General features: G+C 57.7%; 2 protein-coding genes across 2 annotated transcripts in view; both read left to right on the forward strand.

The window, feature by feature from the left end:
- The window catches only part of LOC142361114 (uncharacterized), a 53682-nt gene extending 50390 nt beyond the window's left edge, over window positions 1-3292 (forward strand). The window contains 1 exon segment of the mRNA XM_075417953.1: window positions 115-3292. Within this exon segment, the coding sequence (XP_075274068.1) occupies window positions 115-1322 (1208 nt within the window). The 3' untranslated portion in view covers window positions 1323-3292.
- Window positions 3293-4302: 1010 nt separating this feature from the next.
- LOC142361115 (uncharacterized) lies at window positions 4303-18273 on the forward strand. Its single transcript, XM_075417954.1, is given in 16 exon segments — window positions 4303-6516; window positions 6655-6758; window positions 8864-8986; window positions 10631-10804; window positions 10947-10972; window positions 11122-11229; window positions 12007-12103; window positions 12454-12546; window positions 13318-13388; window positions 14344-14463; window positions 14603-14971; window positions 15063-15185; window positions 15187-15225; window positions 15460-15586; window positions 16308-16415; window positions 16673-18273. Coding segments are annotated over 16 exon segments (4920 nt in total). The 5' UTR covers window positions 4303-4435; the 3' UTR covers window positions 17830-18273.
- The last annotated feature ends 1073 nt before the right edge of the window (window positions 18274-19346 follow it).

A 19346-nucleotide genomic window follows, 5' to 3' on the forward strand; every position in this document is an offset into this window, starting at 1 on the left:
GTCATAGAGGCAGGAAGGGTGGGGGCCTGGCATGGTGCTCACGCCACTTCTCATGGGGAGGGGTCCCACATGCCTGTCCTGTACGTGGCAGTGACCCCAGCCTTTCCTCCCTAGCAGCCATCAGCACCGGCACACAGAGGGACGCTGAGGAGGTCCCCGAGGGGCTGTCAGCACCCACTGCCCTGCTCCTGGACATGACCAAGCCAGGAGGGAGCCAGGGGGTCCCGTCGGAATATTCCCTCCTCCACCCCTTGCAGACCCCTGGTCTGGTGGAGAACACCCCTGCCATGCGCCCCCAGTGCAGTAAGAGCTTGAAGAGCCAGACTGCGCTGGCCCAGCATAAGCGGAACCACAGGGGCGAGCGGCCCTTCAGCTGCACTGACTGCGGCCAGCGGTTTGGCTCGAGACATCACCTGGTCAGCCACCAGCGCATCCACACCGGTGAGAAGCCCTTTGCCTGCACCCACTGCCTCAAGACATTTAGGCATAAGAACAGTCTCACCATCCACCAGCGCATCCACACTGGGGAGCGCCCCTTCGCCTGTACCCACTGCCCCAAGGCCTTCAGGGACGGGAACACCCTCACCATCCACCAGCGTATCCACACCGGGCAGCGCCCCTTTCCCTGCGCCAGCTGCCCCAAGGCCTTCAGGGACCGGAACGCCCTCAACAAACACCAGCGGGTCCACACTGGGGAGCGCCCCTTTGCCTGCACCCAGTGCCCTAAGACCTTCAGGGACAGGAAAGCCCTCACCATCCACCAGCGCATCCACACTGGAGAGCTCCCCTTTGCCTGCACCCAGTGCCCCAAGGCTTTCAGGTACAAGAACAGTCTCGCCATCCACCAGCGGGGCCACACCCGGGAGCGCCCCTTCACCTGTGCCCACTGCTCCAAGACCTTCAGCGACAAGAACGCCCTCACTGTGCATCACTGGGTCCACACTGGGGAGCACCCCTTTGCCTGTGCCCACTGCCACACGGCCTTCACCGACAGGAAGACCCTCATCCTGCACCAGCAGTTCCAGTGCAGCAAGAAGCCGATCTCCTGCACCGAGTGTGAGAAATGGTTGAAGAGCCAGGAGTGGCACCTGATGAGCCAACAGCAGGTGCACCAGGGCCAGTCAGCAGTGCTGGAGGGCAGCCAGTGGGATGGGGGTTGTCCATCCCTGGCAGGGGAGCAGGTGGAGGCCAAGGACTTCCAGTGCGGTGGCTGTGAGAAGGGGTTTTGGGACAAGGGAATCATGCTGGCTCCCCAGTCCACCTCCAGCACTCCCAACCTGCAGCCTCCTCCACAGCCTGGCACTCCCGAAAACAGCCAGTGACGGGCGCATGGAACACTGGGGGCTGCTTCAGGGGTGGCTGTGGGGGAGTCACCCAGATCGCTGACCTCTGGCTCCACCGGAGCAGCCGCCCATGGGCTGGGAGAGAGTGATTGCCAATTGAGCTGGCCCTGCCTGGTCAAAACTTGCATGTTCTGTGGCAGGGGATGAGGTTCCCATAGTGCACCTGAAGAATATGTGAGGACAGCCAGTCTGGGTTAGTCCTGCCACGGGCAAAGGCCAACCCATCCGTGGGATCGCTTTTGCTCAGGGACCTGGATGCACTTGGTGGGTGATGCGGCAGGATGGGGAATTCTGATGTGCATCTCAGAGGGACTAGATTTTGAGTGAGAATAGTAAATACTTTAAACTGTATGATGTTTATTCAGCTTTGTTTGGCTTTTGAGGTTTGTTCAGCTTGGAGAAGGCTGAGGGGTGACCTCATCACAGCCTGAAATCTCTGGTGACCAGTGCTAGGACACAAGGAAAGGGAATGAAGCTGCATCAGGAGAAGTTCAGACTGGACTTTAGGAAAAGGTTCTTCACTGAGAGGGCAGCTGGTCACTGGAAAAGGCTGCCCAGAGAAGTGGTCATGGCACCAAGCCTGTCAGAGTTCAAGGAGCATCTGGAAGACTCTTAGCCATGTAGTATAGTTTTAGTTAGTCCTGCGAGAAGCAGGGAGTTGAATTTGATGACCTTGACAGGTCCCTTCCAACTTGAGATATTATATGGTTCTATGATTCTAATTACTAATTACCCCTGCCACTGTGTATCAACACTACTACAGTTGCTATGTGCCATATCAATGGTATTACAGTAAGACTCACCCAGATTAATGAAGGATGAACTTTGACGAAACCAAGCAAAGTGCAGCAGTGATAGAATAAGACCTGGCTTGAGCAACTGGCATCCAGCAACTTCCTCAAGATCGACATTTTCCATCTACAGACAGTAAGCATGGGCTGCACCAGATAAACCAGCTGCGAGCTCCAGATGCAGCATATGACCATCCAACAGCACCACCCATCTCTCCTGCCCTGAAGGACTGTGGTGCTAGATGGAACCCAAAGTCATGGACTACATGAACTCAATGGACGGTTTAGAGGGCTGGCTCATAGTCTGTCTGTCTCTCAAAGACAGGAGAAGTGGTGGTGATTCATTGGGAAGTGTAAGATCATAGAAACACAGGATCATAGAATGCTTTCAGTTGGAAGGAACCTTTTGAGCTCATCTAGCAGAACCCGCTTGCAGTGAGCAGGGACATCTTCAACTGAATCAGGTTGCTCAGAGCCTTGTCCAAACTGGCCTGGAATATTTCCAGGGATGCGGCCTGTGGGCAACCTGTGTCAAGTTTTCACCACCCTCAGTGTAAAACAATTCTTCATCATATCCAGTTTAAATCTACCCTCCTTTAGTTTAAAACCATTACTCCCTGAAGACCTGGGCATGATGTAGATGGTACAGAATAAAGGCTGGATACTGTCCTGGGTTCGGCTGGCACAGGGTTAATTTTCAAGGCATCTGGGAGGGGACACAGCCAGGAGGGCTGACCCAAAGCAGCCAAACAAATCGGGCATTCGGTACCATGTGACGTCATGGCCACGATAGAGCTGGGGGAGCTGGCCGGGGAGGGGAATGGCTGCTCCGGAGGGAGCTGGCCATCAGGCGGTGAGAAAATCGCATTGTGTGTTCCTCGCTTTGTATACTCTTTCTGTCAGTGTTGTTGCTGTTACTGCTCCCTCCCTTTGCTGTTCCGTCGATCTGTCTCCATCCCCACCCCCGAGTCCCGCCTCTTCCTTCCCATTGCCCTCCCCAGCCCAGCGCGGGAGCAGCGGGCGAGCGGCCGCGTGGTTCTTCGGTGCCGCCTGGGGCTGAAGCCAAAGCTCAGCAAGTGCAAGCAAAAACGCGCCAGCTGTTTTTCCCCTGGGAAGAAGGAAGAAATGGCTCCCCCCGAGGCAGCCTCTTTGGAATGGGCCGAGGTGGGCTCGGAGGTGACGGCGGCAGCTCCGGCGGGCGGCTGCGGGGATCGGGGCGGGAGCGGTGGGGACGCGGCGCCGCCGGCTTCTGCCGAGCCCCTGGGAGGGGGGTGTGGACAGTCGGGCGGTGAAAAGCCCTGAGGAGCAGCCACCCCCCAAACCGATCGGGGCCGAGCGGGGCCGGGCGGGGCCGGGCAGGCGCCAGGACTACACCTCCCGTGCTGCACCGGCGGCGGGCGGGCTCCCGGGCTGACGCGGCCACGCTGCTCCCGGGGCCGCCTTTGTCCGTGCCCGCGGTCGGTGCTGGTGGCGGCAGGTTTGAAGGCCTTGGGGGGAAGGGAAGGCAGCTGCTGGCAGGTGAGTGAGCTTCTGGCCCGCTGTGCTCACGGCAATGCTGTGCTTGGCAGGGACCGTCTGTCCGTGCTGCGCCGGGGCGGCTGGTGACGGGAGAGGCCCCTCCTGCGGCCTCCGGAGCATCCCAGCTGCGTCTTGCCGATCGCTCTTTGTGTGTGCCTCCGTCTCCCCGCCGAGAGCCAGCGGCACGGGAGGGCTCCGGGCTGCTGCGGCAAGGTGGGGGTCAGGCGCAGCCCCGGTGACCCTGCTGTGTGGGCTGGCTGTGCACCCACCGCCCCTCTGCCCTGGCCCTTCCCTTGCACGGGATGCTGCGAGCTCTCCCAGTGCTGCCCTTGGGATGCCGGAGTCCCCGGTGCTGCCGGGGCCCTGCCCGACAGCGGCAGGATTTGGGCAGAGGTGTTCAGCGAGTGTGAGGCAGAGTGTGCTGAGCCGGTGGTGCTTCTTGCTGCAGATGTCGGTGACGTTTGAGGACGTGGCTATCTACTTCTCCCCCGAGGAGTGGGCAGAGCTGGCGGGCTGGCAGCGGCGACTGTACCGGGAGGTGATGCTGGAGAACTACCAGGCGGTCGCCTTGCTGGGTGAGGACTCTCTCTGGCACTGCCGGGCTGGGGTGGATCCGGAGTTCAGCTCTTTGACTGAGCTGGAGCCCTTGAAAGGGAAAATCCCGCTGCTGCTGTTACTGGCCAAGTCCTGACGTAGCTGTTGTGATGGCAGGTTTTACCCTGCCAGGCAGCGTCCTGTGGAGAGCTGTCCTGGTACAGAGAATAGAACAGAATAGCATATGATATGATACAATACAATGGACTGCTTCAGTGTGAACGAATGTACAAATATCATCTAGTCCAACTCCCTGACCACTTCAGGGCTGGCCAAAAGTTAAAGCGTGTCACTAAGGGCATGGTCCAAGCGCCTCTCAAACACTGTCGGGATTGGGGCATCAGCCAACTCTGCAGGAAGCCTGTTGCAGTGTTTGACCACCCTCTTGGTAAGGAAATGCTTCCTCTTGTCCAGCTGAAACCTCCCCTGGCGCAGGTTTGTGCCGTTCCCAGGCGTCCAGTCTGCAGGAGAGTGGCAGAGGTGACAAGGGCGAGGCGAGAGGAGGCTGTAGGCGCAGGGAAGTGGGGCAGGAGAGAGGAGCAGAGCAAAGGGAGATGCTGGGGCTGCGGGCATGGAGGAGCTGGTGCTGCTGTTCTGGCAGTGCAGGAGAGGTTGCTTCTGTCTTTGCTCTGGACAGGCTGGCCCACCCCCAAGCCAGAGATCATCTGCAAGATGGAGCGGGAAGAGATTCCTTGCATGCCAGACCCCCCCGGGGTGCAGCGGAGGCAGCCACATCCCATGGAGAGCGATGCCACGTCCTGTCCCATCTTGAGCAGTGACTCCGGCCTCTCTTCTACAGCAGCTGGTGGCCCTGGAATGAGGAGGGAGGCTGAGGGGGTCCCAGAGCGGCTGTCGGCACCCACTGACCTGGTCCTGGGGATGCCCAAGTCGTGCGGGAGCCAGGAGGTCCCATCGGGATGCTCCATCCTCCACCCCATCCCGGCCCCTGGTCTGGTGGAGAAGACCCCTGCCACCTGCCCCGAGTGCCACAAGAGCTGCAAGAGCCAGACTACGCTGACCAAGCACAAGCGGAGGCACACAATCAGGCGGCCCTTCAGCTGCACCGACTGTGGCAAGCGGTTCACCTCCAGGCATGACCTGGCCAGGCACCAGCGTGTGCACACCGGTGAGAAGCCCTTCGCCTGCAGCCACTGCCCTAAGGCCTTCGGGGACAAGAGGTCCCTCACCATCCACCAACGCGTCCACACAGGGGAGCGTCCCTTCGCCTGTGCCCACTGCCCCAAGACCTTCAGGGACAGGAAGACCTTCACTGTGCACCAGCGTATCCACAGTGGCGAGAAGCCCTTTGCTTGCAGCCACTGTGGCCACCGCTTCAGGCAGAAGGGTCATCTGGTCAGCCACCATCGCATCCACACTGGGGAGCGTCCCTTCACCTGCACCCATTGCCCTAAGGCCTTCAGGGACAGAAAGACCTTCACCGTGCACCAGCGCATCCATACCAGGGAGCACCACTTTGGCTGCGCCCACTGCCCCAAGGCCTTCAAGGACAGGAGGACCCTCACCATCCACCAGCGGACCCACAGCAAGCAGCCCTTTGTGTGCAGCCACTGTGGCCGCTGCTTCAGTGACAAGCCAAACCTGGACAGCCACCAGAGCATCCACAATGGGGAGAAACCCTTTGCGTGCAGCCACTGTGGCCAACACTTTAAGCACAAGGACGACCTGGTCAGACACCAGCGCATCCACACTGGGGAGTGTCCCTTTGCCTGCACCCATTGCCCCAAGGCCTTCAGGGACAGGAAGACCTTCACCATGCACCAGCGAATCCACACTGGGGAGGACCACTTTGCCTGCGCCCACTGCTCCAAGGCTTTCAAGGACAAGAGGACCCTCACCATCCACAAGCGGATCCACAGCAGCGAGAAGCCCTTCGCGTGTAGCCAGTGTGACCACCGCTTCACTTACAAGAGGAACCTGGTCAGCCACCAGAGAATCCATACCGGGGAGAAGCCCTACAATTGTGGTCAGTGTGGCAAGAGCTTCAGCTGGAAGGCCAGCCTGGTCAGCCACCAGCGCATCCACACCAATGAGGAGCCTTGCAGTTGCAGTGAGTACAGCAAGACCTGCAGCAAGAAGCAGCACCAGAAGAGCCACCAGCGGGTGCAGCAGGGGCCATTGGAAGTGCCAGAGGGCAGCCAGTGGGATGGGGGTTGTCCGTCCCTGGTGGGGGGGCAGGTGGACCCCAAGGCCTTTGAGTGCAGTGGCTGCGAGAAGCAGTTGCGGGATGAGGGGATCGTGCTGGGTCACCAGTAGAGCCCCAGCACACCCAGACCATGGCCACCTCTGCACCCCAGTGCTCCCCAAAACAGCCACTGATGGTCCCACGGGGCAGTGGGGGCTGCTGTAGGAGTGGCTGCATGGGAGTCACCCAGAGCACTGACCTCCAGCTCCACCGAAGCAACCACCCGTGGGCTGGGAGAGAGTGGCAGCCATGGCCCCCTTCACTACTGGATCCAGCTCCAGCTGCTGCCCAAGAAGCCTCCTCACTGGCGTGGGCTGGATCCTGCTTGGCTGCTCACAGGGGCACTCCGAGCAGCCACCATCACACTCACTGGCTGGGGCGGTTGTCTTTAGAACCCCTTCCCCACTCTGCTGAGCTCCACGGTGCCAGCATCTTCTGCAGGTGAGGCACGGGTGCAGGACTGTCTGCCAGGATGGGGGAAATATAATAAATGTATCACAATGCAGTCAGAGTTGTTTATGGGACAGAGGGGAAGATGCTGCTTTATTTTGGCTCCCAGATAGTAAATAAAAAGCTTCTTCCTGCTGACAACAAGCAGCGAGCTCAGTGGCAGCACAGTGCGTGCCACAGCTTGCTTGTGGCAGCACCTCGGGGCTAACGTCCCTTTGCTCATCCCCAAAAAACTCCTTCCCTGGCCCCTTCTTGTTAGAATACAGCGAGAGGCTGGGATCTGCCTGGGGGCTGCATCGGTCAGCCAGGGCTCAAGCAGCATCCCAAGGGTGCTGGAGGGATGTGGGTGAGGGCTCATCTCCACAAGAGGAACCAACCATGCTGGGGTCTCCCGACCTCACTGGGAACCGCCTGCTCTTCCCATCAGCTTTGTAAATTTATTTTTCAGTCAGTCAGGAGCACAAATTCACTTGTGCCCAAGGTTTCCCTCTATTCGCGCAAACGGCTGGAGGTGAAGTTGGTGGCCGCGTCCCTCAAAGCCTGGGTCCTAGCTTTGGCTTCAGGCGTGAAAGGCACCTTGGCTTTTCAGGGGTGCTCAGGGCATGGGGGGAGTAGCTGCTGAGCTGTGGGGGGCTGTGGGTGCTGGGGTTGCAGGGCGTGGGACAGTGGTGCAGATCACCCAGCGCCGGCTGCGTGGGGGAGCAGCGGGTTCAGTGGGAAGGCCGAGGTGCCCCAGGACTGTCTGCATGGCTAGGGGGGAGTCAGGGGACCCATCCGGTTGGGGCCCAGCGCTGCCCCATCCGCGGGCACGGCGGGTCCCCTCTGTTCCCCAGCCACGGCCTGGCAGCCCCTCAGCAGCTGTCCAGGCTGCTGCAGCGCTGGACTAATGCAGCCAGGAAAGGTGTTGGTGTGGTGGGGACCAGCCGGTGCGCCCCGGGTGCTTTTCACCGCCCGACTGTCCGCACCCCCCTCCCAGGGGCTCGGCAGAAGCCGGCGGCGCCGCGTCCCCACCGCTCCCGCCCCGATCCCCGCAGCCGCCCGCCGGAGCTGCCGCCGTCACCTCCGAGCCCACCTCGGCCCATTCCAAAGAGGCTGCCTCGGGGGGAGCCATTCCTTCCTTCTTCCCAGGGGAAAAACAGCTGGCGCGTTTTTGCTTGCACTTGCTGAGCTTTGGCTTCAGCCCCGGGCGGCACCAAAGAACCACGCGGCCGCTCGCCCGCTGCTCCCGCGCTGGGCTGGGGAGGGCAATGGGAAGGAAGAGGCGGGACTCGGGGGTGGGGATGGAGACAGATCGACGGAACAGCAAAGGGAGGGAGCAGTAACAGCAACAGCACTGACAGAAAGAGTATACAAAGCGAGGAACACACAATGCGATTTTCTCACCGCCTGATGGCCAGCTCCCTCCGGAGCAGCCATTCCCCTCCCCGGCCAGCTCCCCCAGCTCTATCGTGGCCATGACGTCACATGGCACGAATGCCCGATTTGTTTGGCTGCTTTGGGTCAGCCCTCCTGGCTGTGTCCCCTCCCAGATGCCTTGAAAATTAACCCTGTGCCAGCCGAACCCAGGACAGTATCCAGCCTTTATTCTGTACCATCTACATCATGCCCAGGTCTTCAGGGAGTAATGGTTTTAAACTAAAGGAGGGTAGATTTAAACTGGATATGATGAAGAATTGTTTTACACTGAGGGTGGTGAAAACTTGACACAGGTTGCCCACAGGCCGCATCCCTGGAAATATTCCAGGCCAGTTTGGACAAGGCTCTGAGCAACCTGATTCAGTTGAAGATGTCCCTGCTCACTGCAAGCGGGTTCTGCTAGATGAGCTCAAAAGGTTCCTTCCAACTGAAAGCATTCTATGATCCTGTGTTTCTATGATCTTACACTTCCCAATGAATCACCACCACTTCTCCTGTCTTTGAGAGACAGACAGACTATGAGCCAGCCCTCTAAACCGTCCATTGAGTTCATGTAGTCCATGACTTTGGGTTCCATCTAGCACCACAGTCCTTCAGGGCAGGAGAGATGGGTGGTGCTGTTGGTGCAGCAAAGGGAGGGAGCACTAACAGCAATAATACTGCCAGAAAGAGTATACAAGGGTATACAAAGAGTATACAAAGAGTATACAAAGCGAGGAACACACAATGCAGTTACACAGAATCACAGAATGTTAGGGTTTGGAAGGGATCTCTGTGGGTCATCTAGTCCAACCCTCCCGCCGAAGCAGGGTCACCTACAGCAGGCCGCAGAGGACCTTGTCCAGGCGGGTCTTGAATATCTCCAGAGAAGGAGAATCCACAACCTCCCTGGACAGCCTGTTCCAGTGCTCCGTCACCCTCAGAGGGAAGAAATTCTTCCTCATGTTCAGACGGAACTTCCTGTGCCTTAGTTTGTGCCCATTGCCCTTTGTCCTGTCACTGGGCACCACTGAAAAGAGCTTGGCCCCATCCTCCTGACACCCACCCTGCAGATATTTGTAAGCATTTATAAGGTCCCCTCGCAGCCTTCTCTTCTTCAGGCTGAACAAGCCCAGCTCCCTCAGCCTCCCCTCGTAGGAGAGACGTTCCTGTCCCCTCATCATCCTTGTAGCCCTCCTCTGGACTCCCTCCAGTAGCTCTTCCTCTTTCCTGAACTGGGGAGCCCAGAACTGGACACAGTACTCCAGATGAGGCCTCACCAGGGCAGTGTAGAGGGGAAGGAGACCCTCCCTCGACCTGCTGGCCACAATCCTCCTAATGCACCCCAGGATGCCATTGGCTTTCTTGGCAGCCAGGGCACACTGCTGGCTCATGGTTAACCTGTCATCCACCAGGACACCCAGGTCCCTCTCCACAGAGCTGCTCTCCAGCAGTTCCGCCCCAAGCCTGTACTGATGCATGGGGTTGTTCCTCCCCAGGTGCAGGACCCTGCACTTGCCCTCGTTGAACCTCATCAGGTTCCTCTCTGCCCAACTTTCCAGCCTGTCGAGGTCATGCTGAATGGCAGCACAGCCTTCTCGTCTATCTGCCACACCTCCCAGTTTGGTGTCATCATCAAACTTGCTGAGGGTACATTCTAACTCTTCATCCAGGTTGTTGATGAAGAAGTTAAACAAGACTGGGCCCAGTACTGACCCCTGGGGGACACCACTAGTTACCGGCCTCCAACTAGACTCAGCACCGCTGACGACAACCCTCTGATTTCTGCTATTCAGCCAGTTCTCAATCCACCTCACCGACCACTCATCCAGCCCACACCTCCTGAGCTTCCCTAGGAGGATGTTATGGGAGACTGTGTCAAAAGCCTTGCTGAAGTCTAGGTAGACAACGTCCACGGCTCTCCCCTCATCTACCCAGCCAGTCATGCCATCGTAGAAAGCTATCAGATTGGTCAGGCATGATTTCCCCTTGATGAATCCATGCTGACTACTCCTGATAACCTTCTTTTCCTCCACTTGCTTGTTGATGACCTCCAGGATAAGCTGCTCAGTTTTCTTATTGCTGATATCCAGCTCCCTCCGGAGCAGCGATTCTCCTCCCTGGCCAGCTACCCCAGCTCCCTTGTGGGCATGATGTCAGATAGTATCGAAATTCCCACTAGTTTGGCTGCTTTGGGTCAGCGCTTCCCACTGTGTCCCCTCCCAGCTGCATGTGAAAAAAAAGTCTTACAGAAGGATTTGAACTATTTTGTCCCCTTTCTGAAAAACTTATTCTGAGTTATCACCCCACACAATGATATCATGCATGTCCTATAGATGTTCCAGAGCTTCACCCTGTTCAGCACAGTCTGGATCAGTCCATGGGAAATGGTGATGCGGTGTTTCCATCCCTGGGGCAGGCAATTCCAGGTGTACTGGACACCCCTCCAGGTGAAAGCAAAGTCTGGCCTGCGCTCTGCCGCCAGAAGGGTTCAGAAGAATGCATTAGTGGTATCAGTAGTGGCATACCACTTGGCTGCCTTGGACTCCAGGTCGTACTGAAGTGCTAGCATGTCTGGTGTGGAAGCATTCAGCCATGGTGCAACTTCATTCAGGCCACGGTATTCCACTGTCAGTCTCTACTCTCCCTTAGACTTTCACACTGGCCATATGGGACTGGTAAAGGGTGAGCAAGTCCTGCTGATCACTGCTTATCTCTGCAGTCGATGAATCAGCTTCTGGATGGGCATCAGGGAGTCTCAGTTGGTGTGATGTTGCTGTTAGTGCACGGTTGTGGTAGAGTTCAGCACCTGTTCTTCAGCCCTCAGCATCCTCACAAGAGAAAGATCCTCCGAGAGACCAGTCAAGATGGAGAGCTGTATAATGTCTTCCATCTTCACAACGGCTACACCAAAAGCACACTGGTCCCCTTTTGGGTCTTTGAAATCCCCTCTCCTGAGGCAGCCTGTCCCAAGGACGCACGGAGCCTCAGGGCCAGTCACACCGTGGTGCTTTTGCCACTCATTCCCAGTTAGGTTCACTTCAGCCTCCAACTCAGGTAGATGTTGCGATCCCCCTGTCACTCCAGAAATACCGATGGGTTCTGCGCCTTTGTAATCTGATGGCATTAGGGTGCACTGTGCAGCAGTGTCCACTAGAGCCTGATACTCCTGTGGATCTGACATGCCAGGCCCTTTCCTTCACCTGGCTGGAGGCAGGGCTCCTCTAATCTTGGTCAGAGTATTCGTTACTCACTTCCGGTAAAAATGACTTAGAGATCCGTTCGAGAGGATCAGAAGTAAGATCAAACTTTCTGCTCTGTCTGGAGAACTGCCCGCTGGAATCTGGAGCAGCATTTTTCCTGGAGGATTCCCATTTTGTGAATCTTTTTTCCTTGCAACTCACACACTCCTGCCTCTAGGGTTGAAATAGGTTTTCCATCCCACTTCTTCATGTCTTCCACTTGGAAACGCGAGTAAAACCACAGGGTGCCTTGTGGTGTGTACCCTCTATTTGCTTTCTCTTGAGCAGAGGAATTCTGACTCCTAACAGCTGAGATACTGTCGTGTACTGGTGGGGAGGAAGGCATATTCTCTTCGAGTCGCTGGACCAGTTTCTCCACATGCGAGATGAGGGAGGAAGAGAGACTTTCTTCATATTGCCAGAGTTGGCCAGCCACTTCATCCACTGTTGGTGCCTCTTCGCCTTTCCAGTCCGTCACTGCCAGTGAGTTGGTATACGATGATGCTGCACTCCATACAAACTTCCGCCACATGGGTCATGTGCATGAGACTTCATCTGGGTCAGTGGGTAACAGTGCATTTTCCGGGTCATAATAAATGGTCTCCCACATGGCTAAGTCCATCAAGGATTGGGTATCTCTCTCCATGGTGGTTCACTTGCCTTGATACCATACAACATCCTCACTGAAGGGATCTCTTTCCTTCACAGCTAACAGAAGTCATCTCCAAAGGCTAAGAGCTTGTGTCTTTTTTCCAGTCACCTTGTCAATGTCCCCTTCCCTGGCCAGGGATCTCAGCTGCTTTGCTGCTCTGCCCTCCAATTGCAAGCTATTGGCCCCATTATCCCAGCATCAGAGGAGCTGGGTAATAAATGAGCTCTCCTGGATGGGGGCTGAAATCTTTCCTCATATCTTGCAGCTCACTCGAGGACAGGGAACTGGCGAGTGTCTCTGGTTCTGCCTCCTCCTCCTGCTCTCCTGATGGCCCTGGTTCATGGTCATCCCTTACTGGGTGAACTGATTTTTTTGTGTGTTTCTTCTTCTGTCTAGGGGTGACTGATACTGGCACGTTTTGGTTTTCTGGTTTAGCCTCAGTGCTTGTTGCCGGGTTTGAGCAGCCGCCGTGCCCGCTGTGGGGGTTGGGGCTAGCACAGTGCCTCTTTGGGGGTTTGGGGTACCGTGAGGGGCTGGAGCGGCTGTAGAGCCTGTTGTGGGTGTAGGGGTAGCTGTAGGGTCCGTTGCTTTGTTTTCCCCCCTTTCTCTTGAGAGCACTGAATAGTATTTGGTAGGCATGGGCCAGGCTAATATTCTACTAGTTCATCAGGATTCTGCACTTGTTCAGAGGTGAAATTCCAGAATACCGGGGGTGCCCACCATCATAGGTATTTGCTCATGCTATCCCACACACCCCACCACTCACAGCTATCCAGCCTCGGGGCAGATCTCTGGGCGATATTTTAAAATAGTTGTTTAACCCTAAACAAGACCTGAACCCCATTCAGTAGACAGAGCAACAGGAGCATGCTGGCTTGAACATCCCAAGGATACTCAAAATTCTCAAAAGGTGTTATGACTAGCCTGAAGGAGAAAGGAGGGGTAAAAGGCGGGGGGGGGGGGGGGGGGGGAAGTATCCCCTCCGGTCTTCCGCACAGGTTGGCTTCAATTATTAATACATTCCGAGAGATAGCATCCGACGTATGGAAATGACTGCAGTGCTGCATACAGATAGAAGCCTAACCTCATGCCCAGTGATGTTCTCATATCGTAAGTTGATATTACACAGTACAAGACAATGGTAATCTTGATCTTCTTCCCAGAGATGATGAACAGCACCTCAGGGAACACAAACAGCAAGTAAGAGAACATACCAGAACCGTGTGACCAAAGAAAGCAACATTTTGATCAGCGACTATTTAATGCAACAAATGGGTATAACGAATTATAACAAAGTTGTTTTAACACACTCTGCTCAGCCCTGCTGTTATGCTCACCCCACGCTGGGTGCCAAAAGGCCCATTGTGGTTTAGCCCCGGCCAACAGCAAAGGACCACAGGGTCTCTCTATCACCTCTCCCCCCCCACTGGGAAGAAAAAGGCAAAGCTCGTGGGTTGGGATAAGGACAGTTCGACAGAACAGCAAAGGAAGCGAACAGTAACAACAACAATGCTGATAAGAACAAGGGAACACACAGAGCAACTCTTACAGCCTGATGCCCTGGGTGCGCTCTGGAGCTGCGATTAACCTCCCCACCGCACCCCTGGCCAGCTCCCCCACTGTGAACCGAGCATGACATCCTAGGGTATCGAATACCCACTTTGCTCGGCCAGCTTGAAGGCTGAGAGGGGACCTTAGAAATGCCTCTAAATATCTGCAGGGTGGAGGTCAGGAGGATGGGGCCAGACTCTTTCCAGTGGTGCCCAGCGACAGGACAAGGGCCAACGGGCACAAACTGAAGCAGAGGAAGCTCCAGCTGAACACGAGGAAGAATTTCTTCCCTCTGAGGGTGACAGAGCCCTGGCCCAGGCTGCCCAGAGGGGCTGGGGAGTCTCTTTCTCTGGAGATATTCAAGCCCCGCCTGGACGCGGTGCTGTGCAGCCTGCTGTGGGTGACCCTGCTTGGGCAGGGGGTTAGGCTGGGGGATCCCCAGAGGTCCCTTCCAACCCCTGCCATGCTGGGATTCTGTGTAGAAACGTTTCCCGCGTGTGAGCCAAAGGGTGCGAGCCTCGGGGTGTCCCCAGCCAGCACCCAGCTCTGCGCAGACCCGCAACGGGCAAAAGTCTGGGCTCTGCCTGGGGATCGGCTTCTGCAGAGCGGGTCCAAGAACCAGATCTGGGGGCGACAGCTGGGGGAAGGGGGGGGGAAACCGCATCCCCACGGGGGGTCCTGGGCAGTAGCCGCCTCCCAGCCGATCCGAGCCGAGCGGGGCCGGGCGAGGCCGGGCGGGCGGCAGGACTACACCTCCCGTGCTGCACCGGCGGCGGGCGGGCTCCCGGGCTGACGCGGCCACGCCGCTCCCGGGGCCGCCTTTGTCTGTGGCCGGGGCCCGGCCGGGCTGGAGGAGCAGGTAGGGGCGGCGGGCGGCGGGCCCGCGGCACGGGGATGGGCGCTGCCCGCCCCCGCGGGGCTGCCCCGGTGCCCGGCGCTCGCCCCTGCCCGGCCTTTCCCTGTCTCGCCGCGCAGCTCCGTGTCCCCCCCGGCCGGGCCCGCCCGGGTGCGGCCCTGCTGACAGCGGCGCTGGGAAGGGCCCGGCTCGCCCCGGGCCGGGTGGTCGGAGCCCCCCGGGACACGCCCGCACATCTTCCCGCCGCTCTGCCCGGAGGCCGGCTGGGATGGTCAGGAGCTTCGGAAACCCCTCTTCCCGCTGCTGCTTCTCGCCTCTGTGCCAAGCCGGCTGGCTGTGTGGGTGCCGCTCGTGGAGTGGGTGCTGGTGGCAGCAGGTTTGAAGGCCTTGGGGGCAAGGGAAGGCAGCTGCTGGCAGGTGAGTGAGCTTCTGGCCCGCTGTGCTCACAGCAGTGCTGTGCTTGGCAGGGACCGTCTGTCCGTGCTGCGCCGGGGCGGCTGGTGACGGGAGAGGCCCCTCCTGCGGCCTCCGGAGCATCCCAGCTGCGTCTTGCCGATCGCTCTTTGTGTGTGCCTCCGTCTCCCCGCCGAGAGCCAGCGGCACGGGAGGGCTCCGGGCTGCTGCGGCAAGGTGGGGGTCAGGCGCAGCCCCGGTGACCCTGCTGTGTGGGCTGGCTGTGCACCCACCGCCCCTCTGCCCTGGCCTTCCCTTGCACGGGGTGCTCCGAGCTCTCCCAGTGCTGCCCTTGGGATGCCGGAGCCCCCGGTGCTGCCGGGGCCCTGCCCGACAGCGGCAGGATTTGGGCAGAGGTGTTCAGCGAGTGTGAGGCAGAGTGTGCTGAGCCGGTGGTGCTTCTTGCTGCAGATGTCGGTGACGTTTGAGGACGTGGCCATCTACTTCTCCCCCGAGGAGTGGGCAGAGCTGGCGGGCTGGCAGCGGCGACTGTACCGGGAGGTGATGCTGGAGAACTACCAGGCGGTCGCCTCGCTGGGTGAGGACTCTCTCTGGCACCACCAGGCTGGGGTGGATCCAGAGCTCAGGTCTTTGACTGAGCTGGAGCCCTTGAAAGGGAAAATCCCGCTGCTGCTGTTACTGGCCAAGTCCTGACGTAGCTGTTGTGATGGCAGGTGTTACCCTGCCAGGCAGCGTCCTGTGGAGAGCCGTCCTGGTACAGAGAACAGAATGGGATAGAATGGGATAGGATAGAATAGAATAGAATAGAATAGAATAGAATAGAATAGAATAGAATAGAATAGAATAGAATAGAATAGAATAGAATAGGACTGCTTCAGTTGGAAGGAACATACAAGGATCATCTGGTCCAACTCCCTGACCACTTCAGGGCTGGCCATAAGTTAAAGCGTGTCACTAAGGGCACAGTCCAAGCGCCTCTCAATCACTGTCAGGCTTGGGGCATCGACCACCTCTCCAGGAAGCCTGTTGCAGTGTTTGACCACCCTCTCGGTAAAGAAATGCATCCTCGTGTCCAGGCTAAACCTCCCCGGCACAGGTTTGAGCCGTTCCCAGGTGTTGTGTCTGCAGGAGAGCGGCCAAGGTGATGAGGACAAGGCAAGAGGAGGCTGTAGGCACAGGGAAGGGGGGCAGGAGAGAGGAGCAGAGCAAGGGGAGATGCTGGGGCCGTGGGCAGGGAGGAGCCAGTGCTGCTATCCCAGCAATGCAAGAGAGGGTGCTTTTGTCTCTGACCCGGACAGGCTGGTGCACCATCAAGCCAGAGATCATCTGCAAGATGGAGCAGGAAGAGATGCTGTGTGTGCCAGACTCCCCTGGGGCGCAGCGGAGGCACTGGACCGCTGTGCCAGGCGGGTACTGGGGTGGGGCATGGGGAGGGCTGGAGGGTTCCAGCAGCATTGTCCCCTTGGCCCTAGATGCTCCATGCCCCTGTGCTGTCCGGTGAGGTCTCTCTGCCATCCAATGGTGCAGGCAGCTGCCAACCGTCAGCTGTGTCCTTCAGGCAGGAAGGGTGGGGGGCTGATGGGACACTCATGCTGCTCTCCATGGGGAGGGGTCCCACGAGCCCATCCCATTGCTGGCAGTGACCCCGGCCTCTCTTTCCCAGCAGCCGGTGGCCCCGGGACAGAGTGGCATGCTGAGGGGGTCCCGGAGGGGCTGTCGGCACTCACCACCCTCCTCCTGGGGATGGTCAAGCCATGTGGCAGGCTGCGGGGGGTCTCAGCCCTCAGCCGACCACATCGGAGTCGGGGGCTCCTATTGGGGCACCCCCATCTCCACCGCTTCCCGGCACCTCAGCTGCTGGAGAGGACCCCCACATGCCCCAAGTGCGGCAAGAGCTTCAAGACCCAGACGGCGCTGACCATGCACGAGCGGAGCCACACAGGCGAGCGGCCCTTCAGCTGCGCCGACTGCGGCAAGCGCTTTGGCTACAAGCAACACATGCTGAGACACCGGCGCCTGCACACTGGTGAGAAGCCCTTCGCCTGCAGCCACTGTGGCTACCGCTTCAGCTATAAGCACCACCTTGTCAGCCACCAGCGCATCCACACCGGGGAGCGCCCCTTCGCCTGCACCCGCTGCCCCAAGACCTTCAGTGTGAAGAGTACCCTCACTGCCCATCAGCGGGTCCACAGCAGTGAGAAGCCCTTCAACTGCACCGAGTGCGGCAGAAGCTTCAACCGCAAGGCCAACTTCATCACCCACCAGAAGATCCACCGTGGCGAGCGCCCTTTCATCTGTGGTGAATGTGGCAAGGGCTTCTGCACCAAGAAGACCTTCATCCTCCACCAGAATATCCACATTGGTGACCGACCCTTTGGCTGCTCCGAGTGTGGCAAGAGCTTCAGTCGCAATGGCTACCTGATGCGGCACAGGCGCATACACACTGGGGAGCGTCCCTACGCCTGTGCCGAGTGCCCCAAGGCATTCAGGGACGAGAAGGCCCTCAGCATCCACCAGCGCATCCACACTGGTGAGAAGCCCTACAAGTGTGGCAAGTGCGGCAAGACCTACAGCCGGAATCAGTACCTGAAGAACCACCAGCGGGTGCACCAGGACCCACCAGTGGTGCCGGAGGGTGGCCAGTGGGAAGAGAGGTGTCCATCCCTTGTTGGGGGCCACATGGAGGCCAAGCCTTTCCAGTGCAGTGGCTGTGAGAAGCGGTTTCGGGATGAGGGAATCATGCTGGCTCACCAGCGCACCCACAGCAACCCAAGCCTGTGGCTGCCTCCACAGCCCGACACCCCCCAAAACAGTGACTGAGGGGCCCAGAGGGCACCGGGGGCTGCTGCGGGGGTGGGTCTGGAGGGATGACCTGTCTTTTGCTGGGACAGAGTTAATTTTCTTCCTAGCCCGTAGTATAGTGCTGTGTTTTGCATTTAGAATGTGAGTAATGTCGATAATACACCGTTGTTTTAGTTATTACTGAGCAGTCAAGGAATTTTCAGCTCCTCACACCCTGCCAGCTGGGTGGGGGCACAGCCAGGACAGCTGACCAAAGCTGGCCAAAGGAATATTCCATACCGTATGATGTCATGCTCAGTATATAAACTGGGTGGAGTTGGTTGCAGGACGCCATGGGTCGGGGACTGGCTGGGCATTGGTTAGCGGGTGGTGAGCAATTGCATTGTGCATCACTTGTTTTGTATATTCTTATATTATCATTATATCCTTCCTGTTTATCTTATTAAACCATCTTTGTCTCAACTCACGAGTTGTGGTTTGGGTTTTTTTCTGATTCTCTCCCCCATCCCACTGAGGGGGTAAGGGGGGAGTGCAGGGCTGTGTGGTGTTTAGCTGCCTGCCGGGTCGCTGGTCACAGTGTGGTTTTATTTGTTCTCATGGCTGTGTTATGTAAATCGTTACTTGCAGTGGATATTCTCTGTTTCTAGGCCAGTCTTTGTGCCGTGAAGTGCTGCTTTACCCGTGTGGCCTAGGTTTTAATGCAACCATTCTCCTGATCAATACCACTCAGAATTTCACAGAATCACAGAATCACAGAATAGTAGGGGTTGGAAGGGACCTCTGTGGGTCACCCAGTCCAACCCCCTGCCGAAGCAGGGTCACCTACAGCAGGCTGCACAGGACCTTGTCCAGGCGGGTCTTGAATATCTCCAGAGAAGGAGACTCCACAACCTCCCTGGGCAGCCTGTTCCAGTGCTCCGTCACCCTCAGAGGGAAGAAGTTCTTCCTCATGTTCAGACGGAACTTCCTGTGCCTCAGTTTGTGCCCATTGCCCCTTGTCCTGTCACTGGGCACCACTGAAAAGAGCTTGGCCCCATCCTCCTGACACCCACCCTTCAGATATTTGTGGGCATTTATAAGGTCCCCTCGCAGCCTTCTCTTCTTCAGGCTGAACAAGCCCAGTTCCCTCAACCTCTCCTCCTAGGGGAGATGCTCCAGTCCCCTCACCATCCTCGTAGCCCTCCGCTGGACTCTCTCCAGTAGCTCTTCATCTTTCTTGAACTGGGGAGCCCAGAACTGGACACAGTACTCCAGATGAGGCCTCACCAGGGCAGTGTAGAGGGGAAGGAGAACCTCCCTCGTCCTGCTGGCCACACTCTTCTTGATGCACCCCAGGATCCCATTGGCTTTCTTGGCAGCCAAATTTAAGGTGATTTTCCTAATTTTTGTTAGCTCATCTACCCTTTGATTCCACTTTGTGGCTGGTTGATTATTCTTAGCATGTGCTTTTATCCATCCCATGTTGGAAGGGGTTTTCTGGCTGTGTCTAGTAATAATTGCCAATCTTTGTTTCTCCCAACTGGGTATCTGTTCAC

The sequence above is a fragment of the Opisthocomus hoazin genome, chromosome 4 (assembly GCF_030867145.1).
Source record: "Opisthocomus hoazin isolate bOpiHoa1 chromosome 4, bOpiHoa1.hap1, whole genome shotgun sequence".
Lineage (NCBI taxonomy): Eukaryota > Metazoa > Chordata > Aves > Opisthocomiformes > Opisthocomidae > Opisthocomus > Opisthocomus hoazin.